Source organism: Somniosus microcephalus, chromosome 15 (genome assembly GCF_052327205.1).
Source record: "Somniosus microcephalus isolate GS21.2 chromosome 15, FLI_Smic_1.0, whole genome shotgun sequence".
NCBI lineage: Eukaryota > Metazoa > Chordata > Chondrichthyes > Squaliformes > Somniosidae > Somniosus > Somniosus microcephalus.
The window spans coordinates 46,475,888-46,501,472 of record NC_141001.1 but is presented as its reverse complement, the minus strand read 5'-3'; the positions used below and the strand labels follow the sequence as shown (position 1 = coordinate 46,501,472).

Below are 25,585 nucleotides of genomic sequence, written 5' to 3'. Positions count from 1 at the left end.
GTACCCTTAACCGACAAGGTCACAGCACAGTAGCCGCTAATGTCCGTGGCGTGGGACCTCGATGCCATCGAGATTCGGTTGCGCGTTGGCAGGACAGGGAGGGAGTAGTGGCTCACCGTGTCTGGGTGGATGAAGCTCTCCGTGCTTCCGCTGTCGAACAGGCAGGTCGTGGCGTGGCCGTTTACTTTGATGTCCATCATCGACTTGGACAGGTGGTGTGGGCGGGCTTGATCCAGAGTGACGGAGGCTAGCGTGTAGGTAAGCGAGTCGTTGTCGTCTGCGGGCGAGGCGGTCGTCGGGTCCGGGGGCCCGGTGGCAGTCGGGCGTGGTGGGTAAAATGGCGTCTCCCACGAGGTAGGACAAAATGGCGGAGAAGATGGCTGCCCCCATAACTCACATGAGGCACTATTGGGGTCGGTTGCCTTGATCAAAGATGGCCGCCCCCATGACTCACGTGTGGGGATACTGGCCTCAGTTGCCGTGAAAGAAGATGGCCGCCCCCACAGTTCGCATGAGGCACTGCTGGCCTCTGAAGATCCGCTCCTGCAGGCCTTAGAGAAATGGCCTTTCTTCCTGCAGGTTGTGCAGGTAGAGTTCCTGGCTGGGCAGCGCGACCTCGGGTGCTTCTCCTGGCCGCAAAAGAAGCAGCCGGCGGCCCGATCGCGGGTGCCCGATGTCGGAGCCGGTACCGGGGGTGGCGGGCCCGGTCGGGTCCGGGACGCCGACGCTGAGGTAGGTCCCGGGGGCGGCGCTGCGAAGGGTATTGCGGTAGGGGTCGGGCCCGAGTCCCAGGGTCGCGAGCAGTACCTGGAAAACGCCTCCTGGTCCTGATGGGCCACCTCCAGGGAGAGAGCGAGGGCTTCAGCTTTGTCCAGGTCGAGGTCTTTAGCTTCAAGCAGTCTTTGCCGTGAGTAGTCGGACCGTAGGCCTTTCACAAAGGCATCGCGGATATTATCTTCCGTATTTTCAACAGCCGTCACCGCTTTAAAGTCACAGTTCCTGCCGAGTGCTCTTAGCGCCCGTAAAAATTCAGCTACAGACTCTCCTGGCTGTTGCGGGCGGGATCTTAGGAGGTGCCTGGTGTACATGTAATTTACCGGGCTGCGGTACTGCTGTTTCAGTAGGTTGATAGCGGCCTCGTACGTAGTCGTGTCCTGTATGAGTGCGTATACTCTCGGGCTCGCTTGGGCGTTCAGAAGTCTTAGTTTGGATCTCTGCGGGGCGCCGGATTCTTCCAGGTAGGATTCGAAGCAGTCCAGCCAGTGTTTGAAGTTGAGGGCTGCGTTTGCTGCCTGTGGGTTTAGATCCAGGTACGGTGGTTTGAGGGCTTGCAGCCAAGCCGGCTGGTGTGGCTGTGCTTCTGGGAGGGCTTCTGGCTGGCCAGTAGTAGACATCTTTAAAATTTAGTCAATAAAATTGATATACCTATCAATTCGTCCAATAAAAGGCGACGAGTTAGGAACGTAACTAAAGGTTTTTATTGACTAAATAACAGAGCCCACCCTCGTGGGTGATCGGGTCCAACAAGGAGGAATACCAGCCAGTCGACTACCTTTATACCTGGGCAGGTAGGTGGAGCCATGGGCGGAGTCGGAGGTGGTCAGCCCAGGTATAACAGCGCGACAAGAGGCGACCTCGTATCGTGATACAACGGTGATAACAATACAACAGTGATAACTATAGTGTAACGATAAAGTGGTTTACCACAGTAGTGTTCATGTTTTATGTTTGCATTTAAGTCCTTTGGATCCATGCATATTCTTAGATCATTGTTCTTTTTCTTTACACATACCATGGAGTTAACCCAGTCTGTTGGCTCTTCGACTTTCCTGATGACTCCTAGTGTGGTCATTCTGTCCAGTTCATTCTTGAGCCAGTCACGCAGGGGTGCTGGAACTCTTCGTGGAGCATGTACCATTGGCTGAGCATTCTCCTTTAGCTGGATCTTGTAAGTGAATGGTAGAACTCCAAATCCTTTGAACACATCCTGGAAATTATTCACTACAGAATCCATCGAGTCATCTGGTCTGCTTATGGCACAGTTTATATGGTAGACTCTCTTGACCAGTCCTAAGTCCTCACAAGCTTTGTCACCCAGTAGTGAATCAAGTCTTTCAGCCACAACAGAAAACATGAGATGATGCACTTTGTCTTTGACTGTCACTTTAAGTCTGCATACACCTAAGCTATCTATTTTCTGTCCATTATAGTCCTTCAGTAGTACTGACTTTTTCTGTATTTTGGGCTTTTCTTTCATATTGTTAATGTCACTCATACTGATTAAGTTTGCTTTTGCCCCAGTGTCTAGTTTCAATGTAACTAATACTCCATTTACCTGCAGTGGGATCATCCATTTGTCCTCTTTTACTGCATTAACTTTATGTTCAGCATTGTTAATTCCTGAGGGCTGCACATTTTCTGTATCCTTTTTTATATTGTCACATGACACCATTCCTACAAAACATGTCTCACTTAAATCAGTGTCCTCAATTACATTAACTCGTTGCCCTTTCTTAGTTTTTACTTTTGAAAAGCATTGTTCGGCAAAGTGATTCTTTCCATTACACTTTGTGCACATTTTTCCAAACGCTGGGCATTGTCTTAACTGGTGTTTGTAACCACAGCGTTTACAATTAAAAATTTCATCCTCCGATTGCTTTTCATTTCTGTTCTGCCCACGTTTCTTCCCCTTGTAGGACACAGCACCGACAGCAGCATTATCACTCATTACAATCGCATCATTATTGATTTCACTGAAAGTCTTCGCGTGCTTTCGAGCTAGCTCGCTGGCTTGGCATATTTTCACAGCATTTTCCAAATTTAGTTCGGTTTCTCTCAACAGACGTTCCCTGACTTTTTTTATCATGAATACCAAACACAATCTGGTCACGAATCATGGATGCTTTGAGCTCAGAGAAATTACATGTCTGTGCTTTCAGTTATAAAGCTATCAAAAGTCTCATTTTGCTGCTGTGTCCGAGAATGGAAGATGTATCTTTCATAGGTCTCATTCTTTTTGGGAGAGCAATGTGCATCAAATTTTTCTCTGTTCTCCTCTGGATTAAATACAAATGTATTAAATACCTCTATCACCTGTGGGCCTGCAACCATAAGCAGCAACGCTATCTTCCTTGCGTCTGGCTTCGTACCGAATCCGATGGCTGCAATGTAGAGTTCGAATTGTTGTTTAAAAGTCTGCCAATTGTAGTCGATATTTCCTGTGAGTTTCAAACGCTCTGGTGGCTTCAAATTCTCCATGTCGCTTTTCACAATTTTCAGCAGATCTTCACCAATCCTGGTACCATATTATGTTCATTAATAAATAGACATTCTTATTATGAACACAGCTAGCTTTTGCTAGACACTTTATTGAGCACATGTGGACTAGGTACAGTATCTGTAGAGGCATCCATCTTGACTGCTGCCTTGTGGGTAGCCTATTGCCTCATGGGTAATGTAGTCTTAATATACATACAGCTAGGTAGTGTAGTCTTATATACATACAGCTATATACAGCTCTACAGCTCCACCTAGTGTCCACTATAGAATGACATGTTATTGATCATTACAACCAGCACCACTGGGATTCAACAAGTGCCGCACTTATACTATGGCAATTAAGTAAATCCAGGGCACGAGAGATCTCGGTTATCCAATGCGGTGCTCAACTATGGTTTTGCACTCAAACTGCTCCAACACAGAGATATTTTGTCGCATGCCTGAAAGCAGAAAAAGGACTTCATTTCAAACTTTTTAAACAATACCACCTAATATATATATATATGTATTAAAAGGAGTGCACATCTTCTAGTGATAATTTAGAAAGAACTAAATCACTCGTCTCAGCTGCTGTAACTCACAAATGTCACTCTGTTTATTTTTGCGTAAACTTGCCCTGAGGTGTAACCTCCTCGGCACCTCAGCTCATTCATTCCTGTGCACTCACTCTAATTGCTTTGCACCAATGTAACTAGTTTTTCTGTAGCCCACAAACCCGACCAATGTCTGGCATCAGGACCACTCTCAGGAAAGCTGTGTGACAGAGTGTTGGGGCAGTGGTCCATGACTGTGATTCCCCTCACATTACTCTGGGCAATTTCTAAGTGGAGTTCAAGCATTTTCTCAACAGGAAGAGGGACAAAGAACTAAAGGACTAATAGTTTTGCCAAATAATTACATTTTAATAGGGCCCTTGCACTTATTGTACAGAAGTTTGGATAACTATGCCTCCTAATACCATTTCATTATCACCCTATGCTGAAGAGCAAGAAGAACAGCTCTGAATTGAAGCTCAGTCAACATCCCGCAGTCAAGCAGACTGCAATAATTAGAAACAAGAAATCAGAGAAGCCACAGGTGAGAGGGGATCAACATCATCCCAACTATCTCATCATGTTAGAATAGTTTAAACTTGGGATACAATTCCTTTAAACTCTTCGATACGTTGTTTGATTGGCACATTTTTGTACTGCTTCCAGTTTAATGATTCATTCATTGTTTGATGAACTCAGAAAACACTGAACAAAGCTCAATATTTTACTCAAACCTCATTAGGCTTCCAACAACGCAGTTGTCTGTAGCTTAAACAGTGGCTTAATTATATCCAGCGCAGAGCGTTAAAAACTGAATAATGAGAAAATATCTTAATCAGAAATTCTATACAGCAGGTGTGAATATGAGGGTGAAGTCCAATGGGATTCTGTAAAGCAAATGGGAATTCTATACAATGGCAGTGATGGGAACAATAATAGAAGTGAATGGGAAGGAGTTGAGTCCATTGGAATTCCCCAGAATGGGAATGAATGAGAGGGTTGGTCTATTAGAGCTCTATACAGTGGGACTTAATGGGAAGGGGATTGTATCCTGGTTTAGGATTGAGCATGAATGAGGATTGAGATTTTCTGAAGTTGGTTGTCCTACTCGATAGAGAAGTGGAATAAGGTGGAGGCTTTGTAAATACTTCCTGTCACTTCAGTCAGTGCAATGTTAGCACCTGTATAATGTAAGAATTGCAGCTGTGTAACCACTGTTGAATCTGCACCTTCATCCTATCTGGGTATCAGCTGTCTTTATGTATAACAAGCTACCTGAAATAAAACTGTTGTGTGAATCTTGAAATACTTAAGAGTCCCTATTCAACATTATATGTTCATCCTATTGCAGCAGTTTATCTTGTGTGTGTATGTATATATTCCAATAAAACTTTCAAAAGCACATTTTGCAGCAAGGTTTATTGTGTATAAATTCACTCATGTTAATAAAATAAAGTTACCATGAAGAATATTTCAATACTCCAACACTGTCTTTATATTTAATCCGCATGGTGTGGCCCACCGTGGGTTGGAAGATACAATCTGTCACTCACAGAGCCTTTGTCCTGGTGGAGCTGTTTGATAGCAGTTGCCAACTTGCATTGTGTTGTGCCCTATAGTATAATGGTATTATTCAACAACAACTTGCATTTGTATAGCGCCTTTAACGTAGTAAAATGTCCCAAAGCTTTTCACAATTGCGTTATCAAACAAAATTTGGCACGAGCCACATAAGCTGATATCACAGCAGGTGACCAAAAGCCCACGATAGTGTCCTGATGGCTCAGTATCGAGTACACTAACCTACCGTTAATTAACAAGATTCAAAAATTATATAAATATTGAAAGATGTCATTTAGAAAAAATAACATGAAAAGATTACAATTTAACTAATCTCACTGATGAAAACATTAAAATCATACTTTATGCTATGTAATCGAGTTAAATATGGAAATGATAATGAAAAGATAGTAAAATATTAAAATGATGAGTAATCTAATCTAATAGAACAAAATTTAAAAACATTTTTAAAAGAAATTAGAAGTCAGCACTATTTAATTTGTATTGAAATGTAAAGGAATGTGCATATTTATTCAAATTGGTAATATTTTTAAAAGAATGATATACAGAGAAAGCTAGACTGTGCCCTCAGTGGCCTCCTTGCCAAGGGGGCAGTTCTAAAAAATGTTTTTAAATTGTTGCCTGACCTCCTCTCCAGCCTCCCAGTTTCTAGCCAGCCCTGGAACCCCAATGTTGACCCTATTTCCACCAACTCTTTTGCCAGTACACCTCTTTTTTTCCTCTCAGAATACCAGCCCCTGAAGAGCCACCAAACTTTTAAGAGACCAAGGATGCACAGGGGGTCCTGAGCCCCAGATCCTCCGTAACAGGGTCCTTGTTTGGGGCGTGCAGGGACTCCACCCCAAACAAAGGTCACCGGAGTCCCTGATCCTTCCCCTGCATTGCTGTTAGAGTTGTAGTGGGAGCGTGGGAAATTTCAGCCCGTAGTATTTAATAAAAACTTCCACCTATCTGATATCCAGACAGCGAGACTGTAAGGTCAGCTGTGTCTTGCAGATATGATGTCTCTGAATCTGTATAACGGGGAACTACCTAAGGCGAAGTAGAGCTTCCAAAGTTCCGCCTACTGGTAGAAGTGAAACTGTGGTGGCTTCTGTTCACTTAATAGTTAATCCTATTAAGGCTAATGTCTATTCTTCCTACCAAAATTATTCACTTTGGCAGGAAGAATAGAAAAACAGAATATTTTTTAAATGGTGAGAAACTATTAATTGTTAGTGTTCAGAGAGATATCCTCGTACAGGAAACACAGAGTTAGCATACAGGAACAGCAAATGGCATGTTGGCCTTTATTGCAAGGGGGTTGGAGTATAAGAGTAAGGAAGTCTTGCTACAATATAAGACCACACCTGGAGTACTGTGCACAGTTTTGGTCTCCTTATCTGAGGAAAGATATACTGGCCTTAGAGGCGGTGTAACGAAGGTTCACTAGATTGATTCCTGGGATGAGCGGGTTGTCCTATGATGAGAGGTTGAGTAGAATGGACCTATCCTCTGGAGTTTATAAGAATGAGAGGTAATCTCATTGAAACATACAAGATTCTGAGGGGATTGAGAGGGTAGATGCTGAGAGGCTGTTTCCCCTGGCTGGAGAGTCTAGAACTAGGGGACATAGTCTCAGGATAAGGGGTTGGCCATTTAAAACCAAGATGAGGAGGAATTTCTTCACTCAGAGGTTTGTGACTCTTTGGAATTCTCTACCCCAAAGGGCTGTGCATGCTGAGTCATTTAGTATATTCAAAGCGGAGATAGATAGATTTTTGGACTCTAGGGAAATCAAGCGCTATGAAGATTGAGCGGTAAAGTGAAGTTGAGTTTGAAGATCAGCCATGATTTTATTGAATGGCGGAGCAGGTTCGAGGGGCCGCATGGCCTACTCCTGCTCCTATGTTCTTATGGAATGTTGGCCTTTATCTCAAGGGAGCTGGAATACAAGGGAGGAAGTTATGGTTCAGTTGTACAGAGCCTTGGTCAGACCCCATCTGGAGTTCTGCGTTCAGTTTTGGGCACTGCACCTCAGGAAAGATATAATGGCCTTGGAGGGGGTATGGTGTAAATTCACCACAATGATACCAGGGCTTAAAGGGTTAAATTATGAGCTCAGGTTGCATAAATTTGGATTGTTTTCACTTGAGTTCAGAAGGGGTTATCTAACTGAGGTGTTTAAAATGGTTAAAGGATTTGATAGGAACAGAGAAGGTATTTCATCTGGTGGGGAATCCAGAACAAGGGGGCACAATCTTAAAATGAGAGCTAGGCCGTTCAGGAGTGAAATCAGAAAGCACTTTTTCCACAGAAAAAGTAATGGAAATGTGGAATTTTCTCCTCCAAAAGGATGTGGATGCTGGGTCAATTGAAATTTTCAAAACTGAAGGGTAGATTTTTGTTAGGTAAGGATATCAAAGGATTATGGATCAAAGGCGGGTAAAGGGAGTTGAGGTACAGATCACCCATGATCTAACTGAATGGTGGAACAGGCTCGAGGAGCTGAATGGCCTACTCCTGTTCCTATGTAAGGCGCCACCTAGAGGCAGGATGGAATGATACCCAAAAAGAGTCTGCATGTATGTGCTGAGTGAAATAATTACAGATTTTGCTCCCTTTATAGTTTCAAACAGAATGTTAGTTGTCCTAAATTGGTGGGAGGTTTTCAGCTCCTCCCTTCCTCTTCTTAAGTTACTGACTCATGCTGAGGTGTAATTCCACCAGCAACGCAGGTAGCCATTGGTCACATGTGGGCTTGGATTGTGAACGCCAACGTGTGCGAAAGCCAAGCCCGATCCCATCCTGCTTGAACATCTTCATTCAAACCTTCCAACAGGTGTAACTGGGTCAGATAAGGAAGCCCTGGCTGATATTCCCCTTCCTGAAGCCAAGGGCACAGGGACTAATTGTAGCACCATCCAATTACTGCATGGCCAAGATCCATTAACTTGGCACAGGTTAGGAATTGAACGCATGATCTTCCTGGTCCAGATCGTTAAGTATCACAGCAGACCTCTCATTTAAGAACCAGACCATTACATGAGCCCCTCCCCAAACCTGAAAGATAGCGACCATTTATAGAGACCAATATTACCGGAGCTCCATTTCGGTACTGCGCTGGAGACTATTCAGCCGAACATGCGAGTCCAGCATTAGGATTATTAAATATTAAAAGTGTCAGCCGTCATTCAGAGGTAGCGCACTTGCCGTTCACTCAGAGATTGTAAGTTTAAGTCCCAATCCAGAGACTTGAGCACATAATCCAGGCTGCCACTTCAGTGCAGTACTGTAGTGTCGGAGGTGCCGTCTTTCAGATGAGACGTTAAACCGAGGCACCGTCTGCCCTCTCAGGTAGCCATAAAAGATCCCATGGCACTATTTTGAAGAAAAGTGGGAAGTTCTCTCCGGTACCCTGGTGAAAATTTATCCCTCAACCAACATCTTTAAAACAGTTTATCCGGTTATTATCATATTGCTGTTTGTGGGATATTGATGGGTGCAAATTGACTGCTGCGTTTCCTACATTACCACAGTAACAACACTTCAAAAGTACTTAATTGGCTGTAAAGCACTTTGGGATGTCCTAAGGTCATGAAAGGTGCTATATAAATACAAGTCTTACTTTGTGGATACTGGAATGTACATAATTGTGTTTCTTTGGACTCCAGAGGTCATAAGAGTTCAGAAATTAGTGAAACCAAAGATCGAATCACCTAATCAAATCCTCCCACACCTCAAAGATGCCTCTTTCCTTCCATTCTCCAGACCACTTGGGAAAACAGGCACAAACTCACCCTGGATAACAGCAGATGCAATAATCGGGTTGCCAATTTGCAAAATGGACACACCCAGTTATATCTGACCAACATGTATTGGCTCATCAACCATTATAGACCCAGCGGCATTGGGGTAAATTTTAACCCCAAAAACAGGTGGGTTGGATCAGATGAGATGTTAAAATTTTAAAACTCTCAAACCTGACCCCAACTCACCCACTTAATGGAGGTGGGACAAGGGGCAGGCAGCTAACCTGCTCCCAGCAGGCTGAGTGGACATTTAAATATTTTAATGAGGCTGGCAGCTGAAGGGAGGTGAAGACAGCTTCGGGGAAAAGGTAAGTGCCTTTACAGCACTGCTTGTGGGCCAGAAGAAGCAGGAATGCTTCCCCTGGCTCCCAAGCTTACCTTCTTTCTTCTCCTGGGTCCTGGTGAGACCACACCTGGAGTACGGTGTACAGTTTTGGTCTCCTTACCTAAGGAAGGATATACTTGCCATAGAAAGAGTGCAACAAAGGTTCACCAGACTGGTTCCTGGGATGAAGGGACTGTCCTATGAGGAGAGATTGAGTAGACTAGGCCTATAGGGAATGGAGTATAAAGGTAGGGAAATTCTGTTACAACTGTACAGGGCATTGGTGAGACCACACCTGGAGTACTGCATACAGTTTTGGTCTCCTTTTTTAAGGAAGGATATACTTGCATTGGAGGCAGCTCAGAGAAGGTTCACGAGGTTGATTCCAAAGATGAAGGGGTTATCTTATGAAGAAAGGTTGGGCCTATACTCATTGGAGTTTAGAAGAATGAGAGGGGATCTTATTGAAACATATAAGATTCTGAAGGGGCTTGACAGGGTAGATGCAGACAGGATGTATCCCTTCGTGGGGGAATCTAGAACTAGGGGGCATAATTTCAGCACCCTTTTAAATCGGAAATGAGGAGGAATTTCTTCTCTCAAGAGTCGTGAATCTTTGGAATTCTCTTCCCCAGAGAGCTGTGGAGGCTGGTTCATAGAAACATAGAAGATAGGAGCAGGAGTAGCCTGTTCCGCCATTCAATGAGATCATGGCTGATCATCCAAATTCAGTACCCTGTCCCTGCTTTCTCCCCATATCCCTTTAGCCTTAAGAAATATATCCAACTCTTTCTTGAATATATTTAATGAACTGGCCTCCACCGCCCCGTGGCAGAGAATTCCATAGGTTCACCACTCTCTGGGTGAAGAAATTCCTCCTCATTTCAGTCCTAAATGGCTTACCCCTTATCCTTAGACTATGACCCCTGGTTCTGGACTCCCCGGCCATCAGAAACATCCTTCCTGCATCGAGTCTGTCCAGGCCTGACAGAATTTTATAGGTTTCGATGAGATCCCCTCTCAATCTTCTAAACTCCAGTGAGTATAAGCCCAATCGACACCATCTCTCCTCATACGTCATTCCTGCCATCCCAGGTATCAGCCTGGTGAATCTTCGCTGCACTCCTTCCATGGCAAGAACGTCCTTCCTCAGATAAGGCGACCAAAACTGCACACAATACTCAAGGTGCGGTCTTACCAAGGCCCTGTACAACTGTAGCAAGGCATTCTTGTTCCTGTACTCGAACCCTCTTGCTACAAAGGCCAACATACCATTTGCCTTCTTAACCGCCTGCTGCACCTGCATACTTACCTTCAGCAACTGGTGCACAAGAACACCCAGGTCTCGTTGCACTTCCCCTTCTCCCAATCTATTGCCATTCAAATAATAATCTGCCTTCCTGTTTTTGCCACCAAAGTGGATAACCTCACATTTATCCACATTATAGTGCATTTGCCATGTTTCTGCCCAATCACCCAACCTGTCCAAATCGTATTGGAGTTTCATGACATCCTCCTCACAGCATACCCTCCCACCCAGCTTTGTGTCGTCATTGAATATTTTAAGGTGGAGATAGACAGATTTTTGAACGATAAGAGAGTCAAGGGTTATGGGGAGCAGGTAGGAAAGTGGAGTTGAGGCCAAGATTAGATCAACCATGATCTTATTGAATGGTGGAGCAGGCTCGAGGGGCCAAATGACCTACTCCTGCTCCTACGTCTTATGTTCTTATATTCTCTGGAGTTTAGAAGAATGAAAGGTGATCTCATTGAAATATACAAAATTCTTACAGGGCTTGACAGGGAGGATGTTTCCCCTGGCTGGGGAGTCTAGAACCAGGGGTCACAGTCTCAGAATAAGGGGTCGGCCATTACGGACTGAGATGAGGAGAAATTTCTTCACTCAGAGGGTGGTGAATCTTTGGAATTCTCTACTCCACAGGGCTGTGGAGGCTCAATCGTTGAGTATATTCAAGACAGAGATACAGTAGATAGATTTTTGGATATTAAGGGAATCAAGGGATATGGGGATAGTGCAGAAAAGTGGAGTTGAGTGTAGATGAGCTATGATCTTATTGAATGGCGGCACAGGCCCGAAAGGCTAAATGGCCCACTCCTGCTCGTATCTTATGTTCTTCTCTTGGATCGGATCCCTCCCCACCCCATGCAAAGACTTCCCGGGGTCGGGAATTGAACCTCCCCACCCCCCCCCCCCCCCCCCCCCCCCAGGTCAGGGATCAGACCTTCCCCCCCCCCCCCCCCCCCACCCGGGGTCGAGTATCGGACCCCCTTGAGCTCCCAGTAGCAGCGGCAGGTTCCCTACCTGCTCCTGTGCCCTTCTCCGGAGTGCTCCTACCCAACTGGAGGTCAAGCCTGTCAATCAGGCTGACTTCTGGGCAGGGATCCTGACAAAGAAAAAAGATACACACTGTGGAGTTCCCACCCAAAATGCCCCGCCCTCACACGGTCAAGTATAACCAGACTAGAATGACAACAGAACAAAGACGTCGGGGGACAAGTGTCTTTGGTTGACATAATAAAGACAAGACAGCTACAGTAGTTCAACAAATGGCTACAGGTCGATTGCCTATACAAACAAGGGATTGATTGGGGTAGATTTTAACTACCGGCATAGAATTGGCAGGCTGCTGGTGGGGTGGGGAAATTGCCTGCCCACAGGACACCCCGTCCATTTTGAGGTCTGGGCCTAGTTACCATGCCGCCAGCACGCTGCCGGCCCTGAATTACAATCCCACTACAGCTCGTCAGCTCTGGGCCAACACAATATCAGGTGGACTGGAGGCTGACCATAGCCAGCAGGTAGGTAGATCCGGGGCAGGGGAGGGAGGATGTGACTGCAGAGGGAGGAGGAGCCCGGGACGGCAGTGACTCACATTATTCTTCTGGAGCGCACAGGAACACTCCTGGCCCCACAAAAATAATAATTTACTTACATTTTTGGGGGTTCGTCCTCTTCATCGTTCGGTTTAACTGGGAAGCTTGTGCATGGCACACACTCTGCCCAGTTGTCTCTGAATTGCATCAAGATCCTATATACTTCATAGGACCCCGGTCTGCATACAGTAATGAAGCTCCCGCTCGATTCAGGCAAGCACCTGGGCCAACCAGCGGAAGACTCCAGTAAATATGGCAGTGGAGGCATAGGTGACGCTCGCCAATTTTAACTCCGCTACTGCTCCCTCCACCCGAGTTAAAATTGGCCTTGCTACATCAGAACAGCAGCAGATGGCAGAGATGTAGATTGTGCACATGAATTATGACATGGTGCCAGGCTATTATTAAGCATGCTCAATATGCTATAATAGGAAAGTTAGGATACTAGAGGGATGACCTTCGATAGGAAGAATGGCATTTTTGTCTCCTTGACTTTTCTTATATTCCCCATTTCATTTCCAGATATCTATTATTCTATAAACCATCCGAAGCCCTTAATTAGATTCCAATCTATAATTTATTAACATGCTAAAATATGTTTTACTATACCCATCATCAACATCACTTTGTTCATTCAAAAGGAGCAAGTTGTCAGTTTTTATTAGTATTTATTTTATACACTGTAGAAATGTATTAAACATTTGTAAAACTGTGCAGTCAGTCCGACCCATAGAAGAAAAGCTCCAACTGATTTTCAGGGAACCAGGAATCCCGTGTCCAATAGCCATTACATTTGGCAAGTGGAGGACACTCAATTCTCCACAATAATAAAAACATTGAAATTAATTAATGATACCTGAAAAAAAGTCAATTAAAATAAAGTTAAGCATGCACCATGCAGCTTAAAGGAGCACTACCTTCAGGAAGTGTTTGGCAAACATTTTATGTGCAGGGGATGGAGGGGGAAAAGGGAACAGGAGAATGCTGTGTCATTTTTGGCATGTCGATATCCCACACAAGTAACATGTTATTACGTTACGATGTGATTTATGTCATTATGTTTCTAAACGAAGAAAATATTTCCCCACTAACTCAGTGGGTAAATGCACCATCCACTGTGGCACTGAGCCATACGGACAAGGTGAGCTCATTTGTTTCCTGGTCTGTGTTCAAATTAGCAAATCTCAGCTGGGTGATATTAGGGGTGCAATAATTCACCCCAGTACACCGCAGGTAGGAGGGGGGAAATAAACCATCAGCCAGGTGTCCTGCTCCTCATCACTACCCAGAGACCCTGCTGGAGAGTGCATATGTGGATATCAACTGCAGAGAGGATCAGGCTTTGCTGTGCTATCTCCCATGCCTACCAGCACTCACTGACTAGGTTGAAGAATGGCCACATGGGCCAAATACTGGAGGGCAACCAGCGCCTGTGCGTCCCAGCAAGAGACAACACCTTTAAGATAGGAGTAGGGGGGATACTTGGCACAAATTATTTTTAGATAAGGTTTGCCAAACATTTGACAGTGCTCCTTTAATAGTAATGTATGGATTATAAGGAATTCCTTAGTGATTATAATACTCTAATACAAGTTAAACATGAAAAGGAATGATACATGGCTCAAGCCATCTTGTAATCAAAGATTAAGAACTGAAACTTCTGGTAAAATATTGGTTCCCATTCTCAGGATACTGTTTATCACAGACAATGTCTGTGTAAAGCAGCAACACTTGGAGATATTACATAGGTCACTATTTATTGCTCAGGAGGATGGTTACCGAAAAGACAGTACATCCAATGAAGAGGGATGCAAGAACAGATGAAGAAACACGATGTTCTCCTGTTTGACAGATTAGGAAAACCATTCTGGAAGAGGAGAGATGTACTACAGAATGTGAAAAGGAGAGCGTATAAGGCTAGTGTCCAGCCCACACTTGTACAGTGCCGAAACCCGGACCCTGACAAAAGCTCAGAAGCAGAGGTGAGATGCTTCTGGAACACTAGGAAGATGTTGAGTATCAGCTGGTAGGGCAGAGTGACCAACATGGCAGTGTTGAGATGGAGTGGTCTGTGTACAGTAACAGTGCGTGTTGCGGAGTGAACATTCCAACAGGAAGGGTCATTGGTGCCCCAGGATGGGTCTCAGCTGGGAGATGACAGTATAGAAAGCCAAAGGTGAGATAGTGGGACAAATACAGAAAGTTGCAGTAGCTGGCAGAGAGCATGATGGCAACACCAATGATTCGTTGCATCGACAGGCAGCCGGGATCTGACGACTGAGACAAGCTCGTATGTGGAGTTACTGTAATCTTTGAGAATCTCCTTCTTATAATGAAGTGTCCCCTCACTAGTGCAATTGGTCCAGAGAGAACTTTATTCCCTCCCCTCGCAGCCCCCCCCCCTCCCGCACCATGCACGTAATTTTCCCCTCCCTCGGCCTCCTGAAGCCGTTCCATTTTTCTGACGCTCAATTTCATGGATGCAGATGGCCTTCCAGTATCTAGTCCAGGTCATGTTTCTTTATGCATCAGAAAAAAAAAAGTGAGTATCCGCAGACTATTAGAACATGGATGGCATCACAGCCAAGCCTGATCCTGTCCTCACTTGACAAACACACATTCACTTCACTAAGGGTCACATGTCCATTTTCAGCAGAGATGGACAGAAACCCTGTCTGTTTTTGTCCCCTCCCTCCCTAGACCAGGGGTGCTGGTCCTATTGTACTGCCTTAACAAGTTACTTAACCTCCATGAAGCCATTCTTCACCACAACCCCTCCATCACCACCTCCTACAGATTCAACACACAGTGCTGACCAACAGTACCCTGTGTACAACGTTAAACCCAGAATTAGTCTAGGATCTGCTCTGTACAGAATTCCAGGCAGGTGGGCACCATCCTGAGATAATACAATATGGCTAATACATCAATATCCCTCTTTCTTTTTCCAGCTCCAATTTTCTCCCTTCCTCTCCAAAAGACTCTTGCTGGGTTGTGGTTCCACAGGTTGGCAGCCCTCTGACATTCACCCAAATGGCCATATCAGTGTGTGTGTCAGAGACAAGGGACTGTACACATTCATGTACAAATCCTCAGGATTGGGTCAGCCATGACATGGAAGGATTCGGATGCCTGCTCGTTCACAGCAAATTTTTCCAGAGGATAGGAATTGGCATTTGAGGCAATGTCTGCAAAATTTGCATTTGGCCTTTAGATATCTATGGCTGGAACAGTCAGTGGGATGGAGCAGTCAGTGGTCAGGGACTGGAGGAGCTACTAACTTCTAATTGTTAGTTACACCCCTGGTGTGAATATAGTGAATGTCCTCCAAGCTATTAGAGTGTGACGAGCAACCCTGTCCTGTCCTCACCTGACATCCACACACGAGGTCTTTCCAGCAGGAGTCACTGGATAGCGATCAGAAGCAGGAACTTTGGCGGATTTTTCCCCTCCCTAGCCCAGGTGGCTGAGGCCAATTGGAGAACCTCAACCTCTTTGCTGGCTAAGATCATCTAACTCAGCACAGATAGGGGATCAAACCTGGGACCTTCCTGGTCTGTACAGCCGAGTACGACACTGGGTGCTACATTAACCACTGAAACCATCAGGAGAGCCCCCACTCCCCTTTTAAAAGGAAAATTTTGATTCATCTTCATTCACTAAAATAAATAGACATTTTGCTTTCTGCTGGCAGTTATCACTGACTGGGAGAAGTTAAACATTAATACAGAGGTGATTTAGCAAAAACAAACTTGGATTTTGCATCCAATTCAGACTAATGCCGACATATCCATGCGAACAAGGGTTTTGTTTAAAACAGTGAAGTTTCAAAATAGCTCCATGAGAGTTTGACTGCACAACGGTCACTGCACTTCAATTAATTGCATTAAGCACATCTGAGAAATGTAGAGGTGCAGCTATCCCAGCATTTGTAACTGTCGTGAAAGCCCTCTATTAAAAGTATCAGGTCTAATGTTTTAAGAGGAATTCATCTACTGCTCTCCAATCAGGGCTGATCCAAACACGTGATCAAACACCAGCAGTTTCTCAAAAGACTAGTAATTTGACAATGCTTGTTTTCCATAAGGACCTGCACCCCTCTTTACCCCTACCTCTGTGAGGAGACACAAGGGAAAACAGGTTAATCTATCTGGGCCTCTGCGAAGAAGGGACATTCTGTCTGGGTCAGAGTGACAAGAGGAAGAAAATGTTATCTGGATTATGGCAATGGGGGAGGGGAGAAGAGCGTCCACTTGCGGCAGTGTAACTGGGGAGAGACCCGAGTCAATTTGACGGGGGTGAAGGGAGCATGTGGGTTAGTATGATAGGGAGAGAGATTCATCTGGGTTATGCCCGGGGGGCGGGGGGGGGGGGGGGGGGAGGGGGGGAGAAAAGAGTCTCTGCTGCAATGGGCTTAATTTTGTATCTTGGACCTCACATGACATCCATTCTTATGGAACTTAATTTACATAAATTAATCGCTTCCCTGCTCCCAACATCATCTGTCTCTACACTTCCACCTTTTACTGCCTATTTCTCTGCCACACCATTACTGCAGTTATCTGCTGACATGAAATTGCAGGACTGCGTCAGCCAATTTTTCTTAACACTGCCCCATCTCAGGCAGTTCATGAGCCGGATGAATAGCACCCCATTGAGCCCAACATCAATTGACCATCTATCATGGCTGGGCCCAGCACCCTAGTTGGGAATCCAATACTCCACTGCTATTGTTACATTGAAGGGAATAAACTTACTTTTCCTTCAAATTATCCCTTTTCAACCACTTTTCTCCATCTTGTGCCCGTTAAACAAAGAATTAAGTCACTGAGGTCTATTAGGGACCAAGGCTGAGTTGTGAAGGTCTTACAATCCTTGGCTGTTGTAACAACAGAGATCAAAGTTATAGGATCTGTAATCAAAGGCTAACGTTATAAATGATAATATTACTCAGTATATCATCCACAGTCTCTCCTCGGCATTGAATTTTTTTTTTAAATACAGCCCAGGCCATGGAGGCAGTCATTCACTCATCCTGGGCACATTACCACACTTCCTGCTTGATTCCTGCTCTTCATGAAAGCAAAGGCTCTTGTGTTTGTTTTTAGATGGCGTTTTTTTCCCATTTTGTTCAAATGCATTGTGTAATTTAATGGCCCCTCGAATTGCAGCCGTGCAGCCTAGTCCTAAATCTGGGGCATTAACTTGGAGACTAAGACTCCTCTGTGTAGTACCCCAGTTTAGCAACAGACATCTCCTTCCTCAGCTTCATCACTTCCCAGTACATCTGTTCCACTGCAAAGAAAGGAAAACAAATTAGTCTGCAAAAACCAGTATTATGGTGACAATGGTTGCTTTAAATTCACTGAAGGCCAATGTTGCCCTCACCGTGTCCCCACGCTCACTTTCCACAGGGGTCACTCAATCACAATGGTTATCTCACTCAGAGACCACTGCATGGCTGGTGTAGGAATTGGAAAAAGTGTCACCTACACTGTTGCAGTAAGGAGCAATCTCCTGAGGTTGAGCCTAAAGCATGTATTTGGGACAGGGATATCTAAACTGCAGTGTGTGAGTGACATGCAGCCCCCGGCCCTGGCTATACAGCCCTCAAAACCCAGGCAAATTAGTCCTTATATCTCTCATTCACTGGCTTGTCTGAGGTTCCATGGTACACACCAGTGTAGTTCGTGAATACAAAAAGCTTAAATACCACTGGAGCAGAAGTTTTAATCCTATGTAACCCCTGCTATACCTGAACTGGAAGTGCCCGATGCCGATACTTGGGGAGTGAATTTCGTCATGGGCTCTCCCGCTCCTCCCTTGTAACAGAATTTACACTGGTTTCTGGAATTTCCACTGCTCTTCTGCCAAAGTTAGTGGACAAGCAGGAGAATCCAGGTGGAAATTCAGCTCCTTGGTGTCTGAAGTTGAAGGTGTTCCATTCCTCAACTTGACATGCAAAATAAAACTCCAGAAATTAAAAATCACAGGAATGAGATTAACTAGATTAAATAATTCACATATACCAACTTCATTTTTTGTTAAAAAAATGTCCCCATCACATTGTATCCTGCTCTCAGAAGCTCAAAACTAGAACTCCACACCTCCCTCAAACTTGCCGTCACTTTTCTTTTACTACTTCCCAATTTACCATGTCTCCCTATTTTATCCTCTTCAACCCTGGAGGTGTTGAAAAGGCCACTATGGGCCTTGACCCTTCACCTTTGGTTCTCAATGGAAAAATGACCCTTTATAATCTTACCATCTTGTCGGACCAGGCCCTGCTGGATATAACGAATATATGTGAAGAAGTTGCAAACAGCGGTAATCTGAGAAAGAGATGGTAACACAGTTACAAGCAGGCCAAATATAAATCTGTAGAGATTCTTGATCTGCTCAAACATTAAAAATCATGCCCTGAAATTCCATTGGGGTTTTGCCGACTTTCCCCGCTGGAGTTACAGCCTTCTGACTCAGAGGTGAGAGTGTTACGACTGAGCTAAAACTGGCACCGTAGTGGTCAACAGTTCAGAAGACAGCAAAGAGGCTGAAGGGAATGAGGAGGGATAGAAAGTTGTGGGTGTAGTCACACCAGACGCTATTTATGACTTTGACCAGGGCAGTCTCATTCCCGTGGGCGAGTCAGCAACCGGAGTGGAGGGATTCAGAGAAAGGGCAGAGAGAGAAAAAGAACGAAAGAACAAAAGACTTGCATTGATATAGCGCCTTTCACTACCACCGGATGTCCCGAAGCGCTTTACAGCCAATGAAGTACTTTTTTTTTTTTTTGAAGTGTTGCAATGTGGGGAATGTGGCAGCCAATTTGCGCACAGCAAGCTCCCACAAACAGCAATGTGATAATGACCAGATAATCTGTTTTTGTTATGTTGAGTGAGGATAAATATTGGCCAGGGCACCAGGGATAACTCCCCTACTCTTCTTTGAAATAGTGCCATGGGATCTTTTGCATCCGACTGAGAGAGCAGACAGAGCCTTGGTTTAACGTTTCACCTGAAAGACATCACCTCTGACAGTGCAGCACTCCCACAGAACTGCACTGCAGTGTCAGCCTAGATTTTTGTGCTCAAGTAGCTTGAACCCACAACCTTCTGACTCAGAGGCAAGGGTGCTACCCACAGAGCCACAGCTGACCCTGCTGTTAGTTTGAGAAGATAGACAGGTAAGTGTGACATTTTTATAAAGGGGGGTGATAACAGTAGTTTTGAAATGGACAGGAACAATACCGGAAGTTTAAGAGAGATTTATAATGTCAAGTAGACATGGGGCTGACAGGAAATTGGGTGGTTAACAAAGGGTTTGGAACGAGCCTATTTCTACCTCCGTAACATTGCCCGACTCCACCTATGCCTCAGCTCATCTGCACCTTTGTTAACTCTAGACTTGAATCTTCCAACTCACTCCTGGCTGGCCTCCACTTTCTACCCTCTGTAAACTTGAATGAATGTAAATGAACAAAACTCTCCTGCCCCTGTGCTCGCTGATCTAAATTGCTCCCAGTTAAGCAACGCCTTGAATTTAAAATTCTTTTCTTTGTTTTCAAATCTCTCCATGGCCTCACAGCTCCCTATCTCCAACCCTCAGATATCTGCGCTCCTCCAATACTGGCCTCTTGAGCATCCCCGATTTTAATCACTCCACCACTGGCGGCTGTACCTTCAGCTGCCAAGGCCTTAAGCTCTGGAATTCCCTCCCTAAACCTCTCCACCTCTCCTTCCTCATTTAAGACTCTCCTTAAAATCTACACTTTGGCCGGTCATCTTCCCTAATATCTCCTTATGTGACTCGGTGTCAAACTTTGTTTGATCATGCTCCTGTGAAGTGCCTTGGGATGTTTTACTACATTAAAGGCACTATATAAATACAAGTTGTTGTTGTTAAAACAGTATGGCCTAGAAATTGGGTTGGGGCGCCAAAGTGGCGCAAAAGTCGGCGGAGCGCAGGATTTAGCGCAGCGATCGGAGTGATACCGATCGCCAGAAATTCAGTTTCATTGCCCCTCGAGGGACACGGGGCGAGGCTCGAGGCGCTCCGCGTCCCTCTTAGGGCGCTGAAACTGATTATCGCAGCGCAACGTGCCACAGCGCCACATGCTGCGGCACGGCACGCTGCGGTACTGCAGGCCTTCCTCCCACTGTTAAGGGGGAGGTGCCTGCAACAGCGCGATCCCCGATCGCGAATGCCGGCAAATGAGCCCGGCACCAAGGAGAAGTGCCGGGCTCTCGGGAAAGCGCCGGCAATGCCGCGGGGGGGGGGGGGTTAGGAGGCCGGGGACAGAGGTGCTGGCAGGCGGCCGCCGAAAAAGCGGCCGCCCCACACCTCCACCTTAACTTGCGCCACTGCCGGCACAGTAAGGCCCCGTGAACCGGGCGCGGGTAGCGAGCGGCGCAGCTGCGGCGTTCGCTACCAAATATCGCGAACGGGGCACGAATGGGGCGCCGCGCACACTGATGACGTCATCGGTGGCGGCGCAGCGCAAATGCCTAACGCCACCATTAGCGCCCCTACTGAATGCAGACGCAGCCAGTGGCGCTACAGCCACTGACTGCCTCTTTAGGCGCTAACAGGTGGCGCTACTCACCCAATTTCTCCCCCTAGGTGTTAGCTTCATGAAGGAAATTATGCAGATGAGAGAGAAATTACAGAGTGTAGGGGTGTGATGTATGCATAGGGAGACACACACATTGTATGCAAACTCACATTAACTTACACACACGAACACATTCTCACACTCAAACTCACACACTGATACATGCACACTCACCCCGATATACACACACTCGTGCTCATGCAATCCCACATACATCTATTCACACACCCACATCTACACTCAAACTCATACACTGCAGGGATCAGAATGGCAGATACTCTCTTCAAAATGTGATTTAGCAGATACATGCCCAGGTACCAAGTATATAATCAACTTAACACAGGAGATATCCCGTTACTGAACAACTAAATAAAATTAACTTGAGCCATATTGCCTGGATTTTTGCCTGCTGAATGGACAACACGATTATTTTTCACATCCTGACATTCATCTTAAACTCTGTTGGGTGTGGTTCTGACACATTGGGGCAGAAATTCGGATCGGGGGCTTGCCGCGCGTGCAAGCCCCAGATCTGCACTTACCCGACGCACCTGCCGTTCACCTCCAGGGACGCCTGGAATTCCTTTTTGAAAAAGAGAAGAATCCCGGGCAGCGTCTGACGTCACGCCGCCCAGGAGTGCAGCCAGCGCGAAGCCTGGAGCGCGCAGTGCAACTGAGACACGCCCCTTGAGGTCTCAGTTTAATAGGACACACCCCCAATGTTTCTCACAAGCTGCAAAGCATTTTTACATGCAGAGCAGCATTTCAAATAGGTTTTTGGTATTTTTATGAAGCTTTTGGTAACTTTTATAAACTTTTTAAAATGTTTACATTATTTTGAAGAATCTGAAGTAGTTTTAAACAGAATTAAAGCAATTTAAAGACTTTTAAAAGCCCTGAAAGAATTTTTTTCATTCCATTTATTTATTTAGCAACGTTGTCATACGTGTCTTCACACTGTTCCCTTTGGGGAACTGTATGAAGTGGTGGAAGGATTTATGGCCGTGATTAACGCTCCTTCTGTGACCGTAACCATCTTTGTACCAGCCATTAGGGTGGTTAGTCCTATGGCGGGAGGGTTTTACGGGCTCCCACAAGCTATACGAGGAGGGGGGGCCACCCACACCCACGGACGCAAATATCCCACTGGATGTCAACCCAGAATTTAGAGCCGGAGCTCCGACTCCACTTGCCGGGACTGTCTGGAGCGGGGTTCGAAACCCTACCCCGTCTGGCCCAGCGGCGGGGATCCTACCGCTACGCCAAAGGCCCACTCTGATTAGCAACGTGAAATGGCTGGAATGAGCACAATTCACGGCATTAAAAGAACACACAATTGAACTGATGATGACCTCAGCAATCTCAACGAGGTGGAGGCGCAGCGCCTGCTCATCATTGGTAATGAGAAGTCCAAGGCGCCGCAAAAAGGACAGATGATAGCTTGGTCTTTCAAGTGGCAGCATAGGGCTCCAGTCACGGGGAGGGAAAAGGCGCAGGAAACGTATGGGTGTCACCTTTTGCGCGGAGTGGGCCTTTTGCGTAGCGGTAAGCATCCCCGCCGCTGGGCCAGAAGGAGTAGGGTTTCGAACCCCGCTCCAGACAGTCCCGGCAAGTGGAGTCGGAGCTCCAACTATAAATTCTGGGTGGACATCCAGCGGGATACTTGCGTCCGCGGGTGTGGGTGGCCCCCCCCCCCTCAGATGGGTTGTGGGAGCCCGTAAAACCCTCACGCCATAGGACTAACCACCCTAATGGCTGGTATGAAGATGGTTATGGTCACGGAAGGAGCGTTAACGTGGCCAGAAATCCTTCCACCACTTCATACAGTTCCCGAAAGGGAACAGTGTGAGGATACGTACGACGATGACCTCTTGCGCAATGCACCTCCTTGGACCCTCAGTCGCAGATGCGAGGGGGCAAATCGTGCAATTGTTAAATTTTTCATTTTATTGACATGTAAAATGTTGGCCCAGTAATTCCGTTCCAAACGCGCGAGTACGGTCGGGGTACTCACGCGTCTGGCTGGAGGAAATGCCGGTTTTCAGCATGCACAGCGCATGCGGGGAAAACGGGCATTTCCTGTCCTCTGAACGAAGGGGTTCAGAGGCAGAACGCGTGCGACTGCACAGGCAGCGCGTGCGCAGTAAAATTCGCCGGTTTCATTCATGCTTTCAGTGAGGTTAAGTCCTTACAACTTACACATGAAAAAAGCATGAGTACAGTTGCTCCAGAGGCTGCGGAGGAAGATATATTTTATCGTGGAGCTTCTGAAAGGCAATATTTTTGTTTGGGAAAGGGAGGAAAGTTATTTTAAGAAATGCTGAGGTAAGTTTTAAAGTTTATTTTTGTTTTTTAAAACGGGTTTTCAGTACTGTAGGTAGAAGGAGCAATTGTGGCTATGTGAATTGAATTTGCTGTGTTTATTAAATGTGAAAATGACTCCAACATTTTTAAGAAAGAAACTTTTCATCAGTAATATATTCTTTTAAGTAATTATGTATGTATGTCCGTATATATTCCTTTACGTATATGTATGTATGTATATATTCCTTTACTTATGTGTATGAATGTATGTATTTAATTATGATTTTCCAATAAGTTACTTTCTCTGAAAGTCATAATTAAATACATACATTCATACACATAAGTAAAGGAATATATACATACATACATATATGCAAAGGAATATATACGGACATACATACATAATTACTTAAAAGAAGGAGCAGTCAGAGGCACCGAGGCCCACAGCCCCGAGACCGGAGAAGCAGCGGACCTGCGCGGGAGCAGCCCGAGGCGGGAGAGCTTAAAGGCTTGAGAGGGAGCAGTCAGAGGCACCGAGGCCCACAGCCCCGAGACCGGAGAAGCAGCGGACCTGCGCGGGAGCAGCCCGAGGCGGGAGAGCTTAAAGGCTTGAGAGGGAGCAGTCAGAGGCACCGAGGCCCACAGCCCCGAGACCGGAGAAGCAGCGGACCTGCGCGGGAGCAGCCCGAGGCGGGAGAGCTTAAAGGCTTGAGAGGGAGCAGTCAGAGGCACCGAGGCCCACAGCCCCGAGACCGGAGAAGCAGCGGACCTGCGCGGGAGCAGCCCGAGGCGGGAGAGCTTAAAGGCTTGAGAGGGAGCAGTCAGAGGCACCGAGGCCCACAGCCCCGAGACCGGAGAAGCAGCGGACCTGCGCGGGAGCAGCCCGAGGCGGGAGAGCTTAAAGGCTTGAGAGGGAGCAGTCAGAGGCACCGAGGCCCACAGCCCCGAGACCGGAGAAGCAGCGGACCTGCGCGGGAGCAGCCCGAGGCGGGAGAGCTTAAAGGCTTGAGAGGGAGCAGTCAGAGGCACCGAGGCCCACAGCCCCGAGACCGGAGAAGCAGCGGACCTGCGCGGGAGCAGCCCGAGGCGGGAGAGCTTAAAGGCTTGAGAGGGAGCAGTCAGAGGCATACCAATCCAGGTTCCAGGAGAGAGGTAAAAAGTAATCCAAGTGTGACGTCACCAGGGAACAGGTAAGTGATTGGTTGGTGAGTATTTCTCTCTTTTCAATACAAGCTTGAATTCTGTGGTGTTAAATTTCTGTGGTGTAGTGGGGATAGTTGGTAAATAAAGCGCCCTAGAGTATACCTGTAACTGGGGTATTGAATAAATGTTTTAATTAATTAAAGGAGTAAGTCATGGCAGGAGAGTTCAGACCCGTGTTCTGCTCCTCTTGCTCCATGTGGGAAGTCAGGGATGCTGCCAGTGTCCCTGACGACCACGTGTGCGGGAAATGCATCCAGCTGCAGCTACTTGTAGACCGCATTGCGGCGCTCGAGCTGCGGGTGGATGAATTTTGGAGCATGCGCGATGCTGAGAGGCTCGTGGATAGCACGTTTAGCGAGTTGTTCACGCCTCAGGGTAGGGCAGCACAGGGGGTGACCATCAGGCGGAGCAACAAAGGCAGGCAAGTAGTGCAGGGAACCCCTGCGGACATCCCCCTTTCAAACAAGTATACCGCTTTGGATACTGTTGAGGGGGATGACTCACCAGGGGAAGGCAGCAGCAGGCAACTTCCTGGCACTGGGGGTGCTCCTGCTGCCCAGGAAGGGGGGAAAAAGAGTGGGAGAGCAATAGTGGTAGGGGATTCTATAGTAAGGGGAACAGATAGGCGTTTCTGTGGCCGTAGACGTGAATCCAGGATGGTTTGTTGCCTCCCTGGTGCCAGGGTCAAGGATGTCACTGAGCGGCTGCAAGGCATTCTGGAGGGGGAGGGTGAACAGCCAGTGGTCGTGGTCCACATTGGTACCAACGACATAGGTAAAAAGAGGGATGAGGTCCTGCAGCAAGAATTTAGGGAGCTAGGTGAAGGATTAAAGAGCAGGACCTCAAGGGTTGTAATCTCTGGATTACTCCCGGTGCCACGTGCTAGTGAGTATAGGAATAGGAAGATAGAACAGATGAATGCGTGGCTAAAGGGATGGTGCAGGGGGGAGGGCTTTAGTTTCCTGGATCACTGGGTCTGCTTCTGGGAAAGGTGGGACTTGTACAAGTCGGACGGTTTACACCTGAACCAGAGGGGAACCAATATCCTTGCGGGGAGGTTTGC

General features: G+C 46.4%; 1 protein-coding gene across 7 annotated transcripts in view; it reads right to left on the bottom strand.

The window, feature by feature from the left end:
• Positions 1-13,047: 13,047 nt before the first annotated feature.
• Positions 13,048-25,585, bottom strand: part of rab3il1 (RAB3A interacting protein (rabin3)-like 1) — a 90,100-nt gene continuing 77,562 nt past the window's right edge. For all 7 annotated transcript variants that reach the window (XM_086007759.1, XM_086007760.1, XM_086007755.1 and 4 more), the window contains 2 exons: positions 18,670-18,736; positions 13,048-17,699 (listed from right to left, as the gene is read on the bottom strand). In XM_086007759.1, the coding sequence (XP_085863885.1) occupies positions 17,617-17,699; positions 18,670-18,736 (150 nt within the window). In that variant the 3' untranslated portion in view covers positions 13,048-17,616. The remainder of the gene's footprint in view (positions 17,700-18,669; positions 18,737-25,585) is intronic.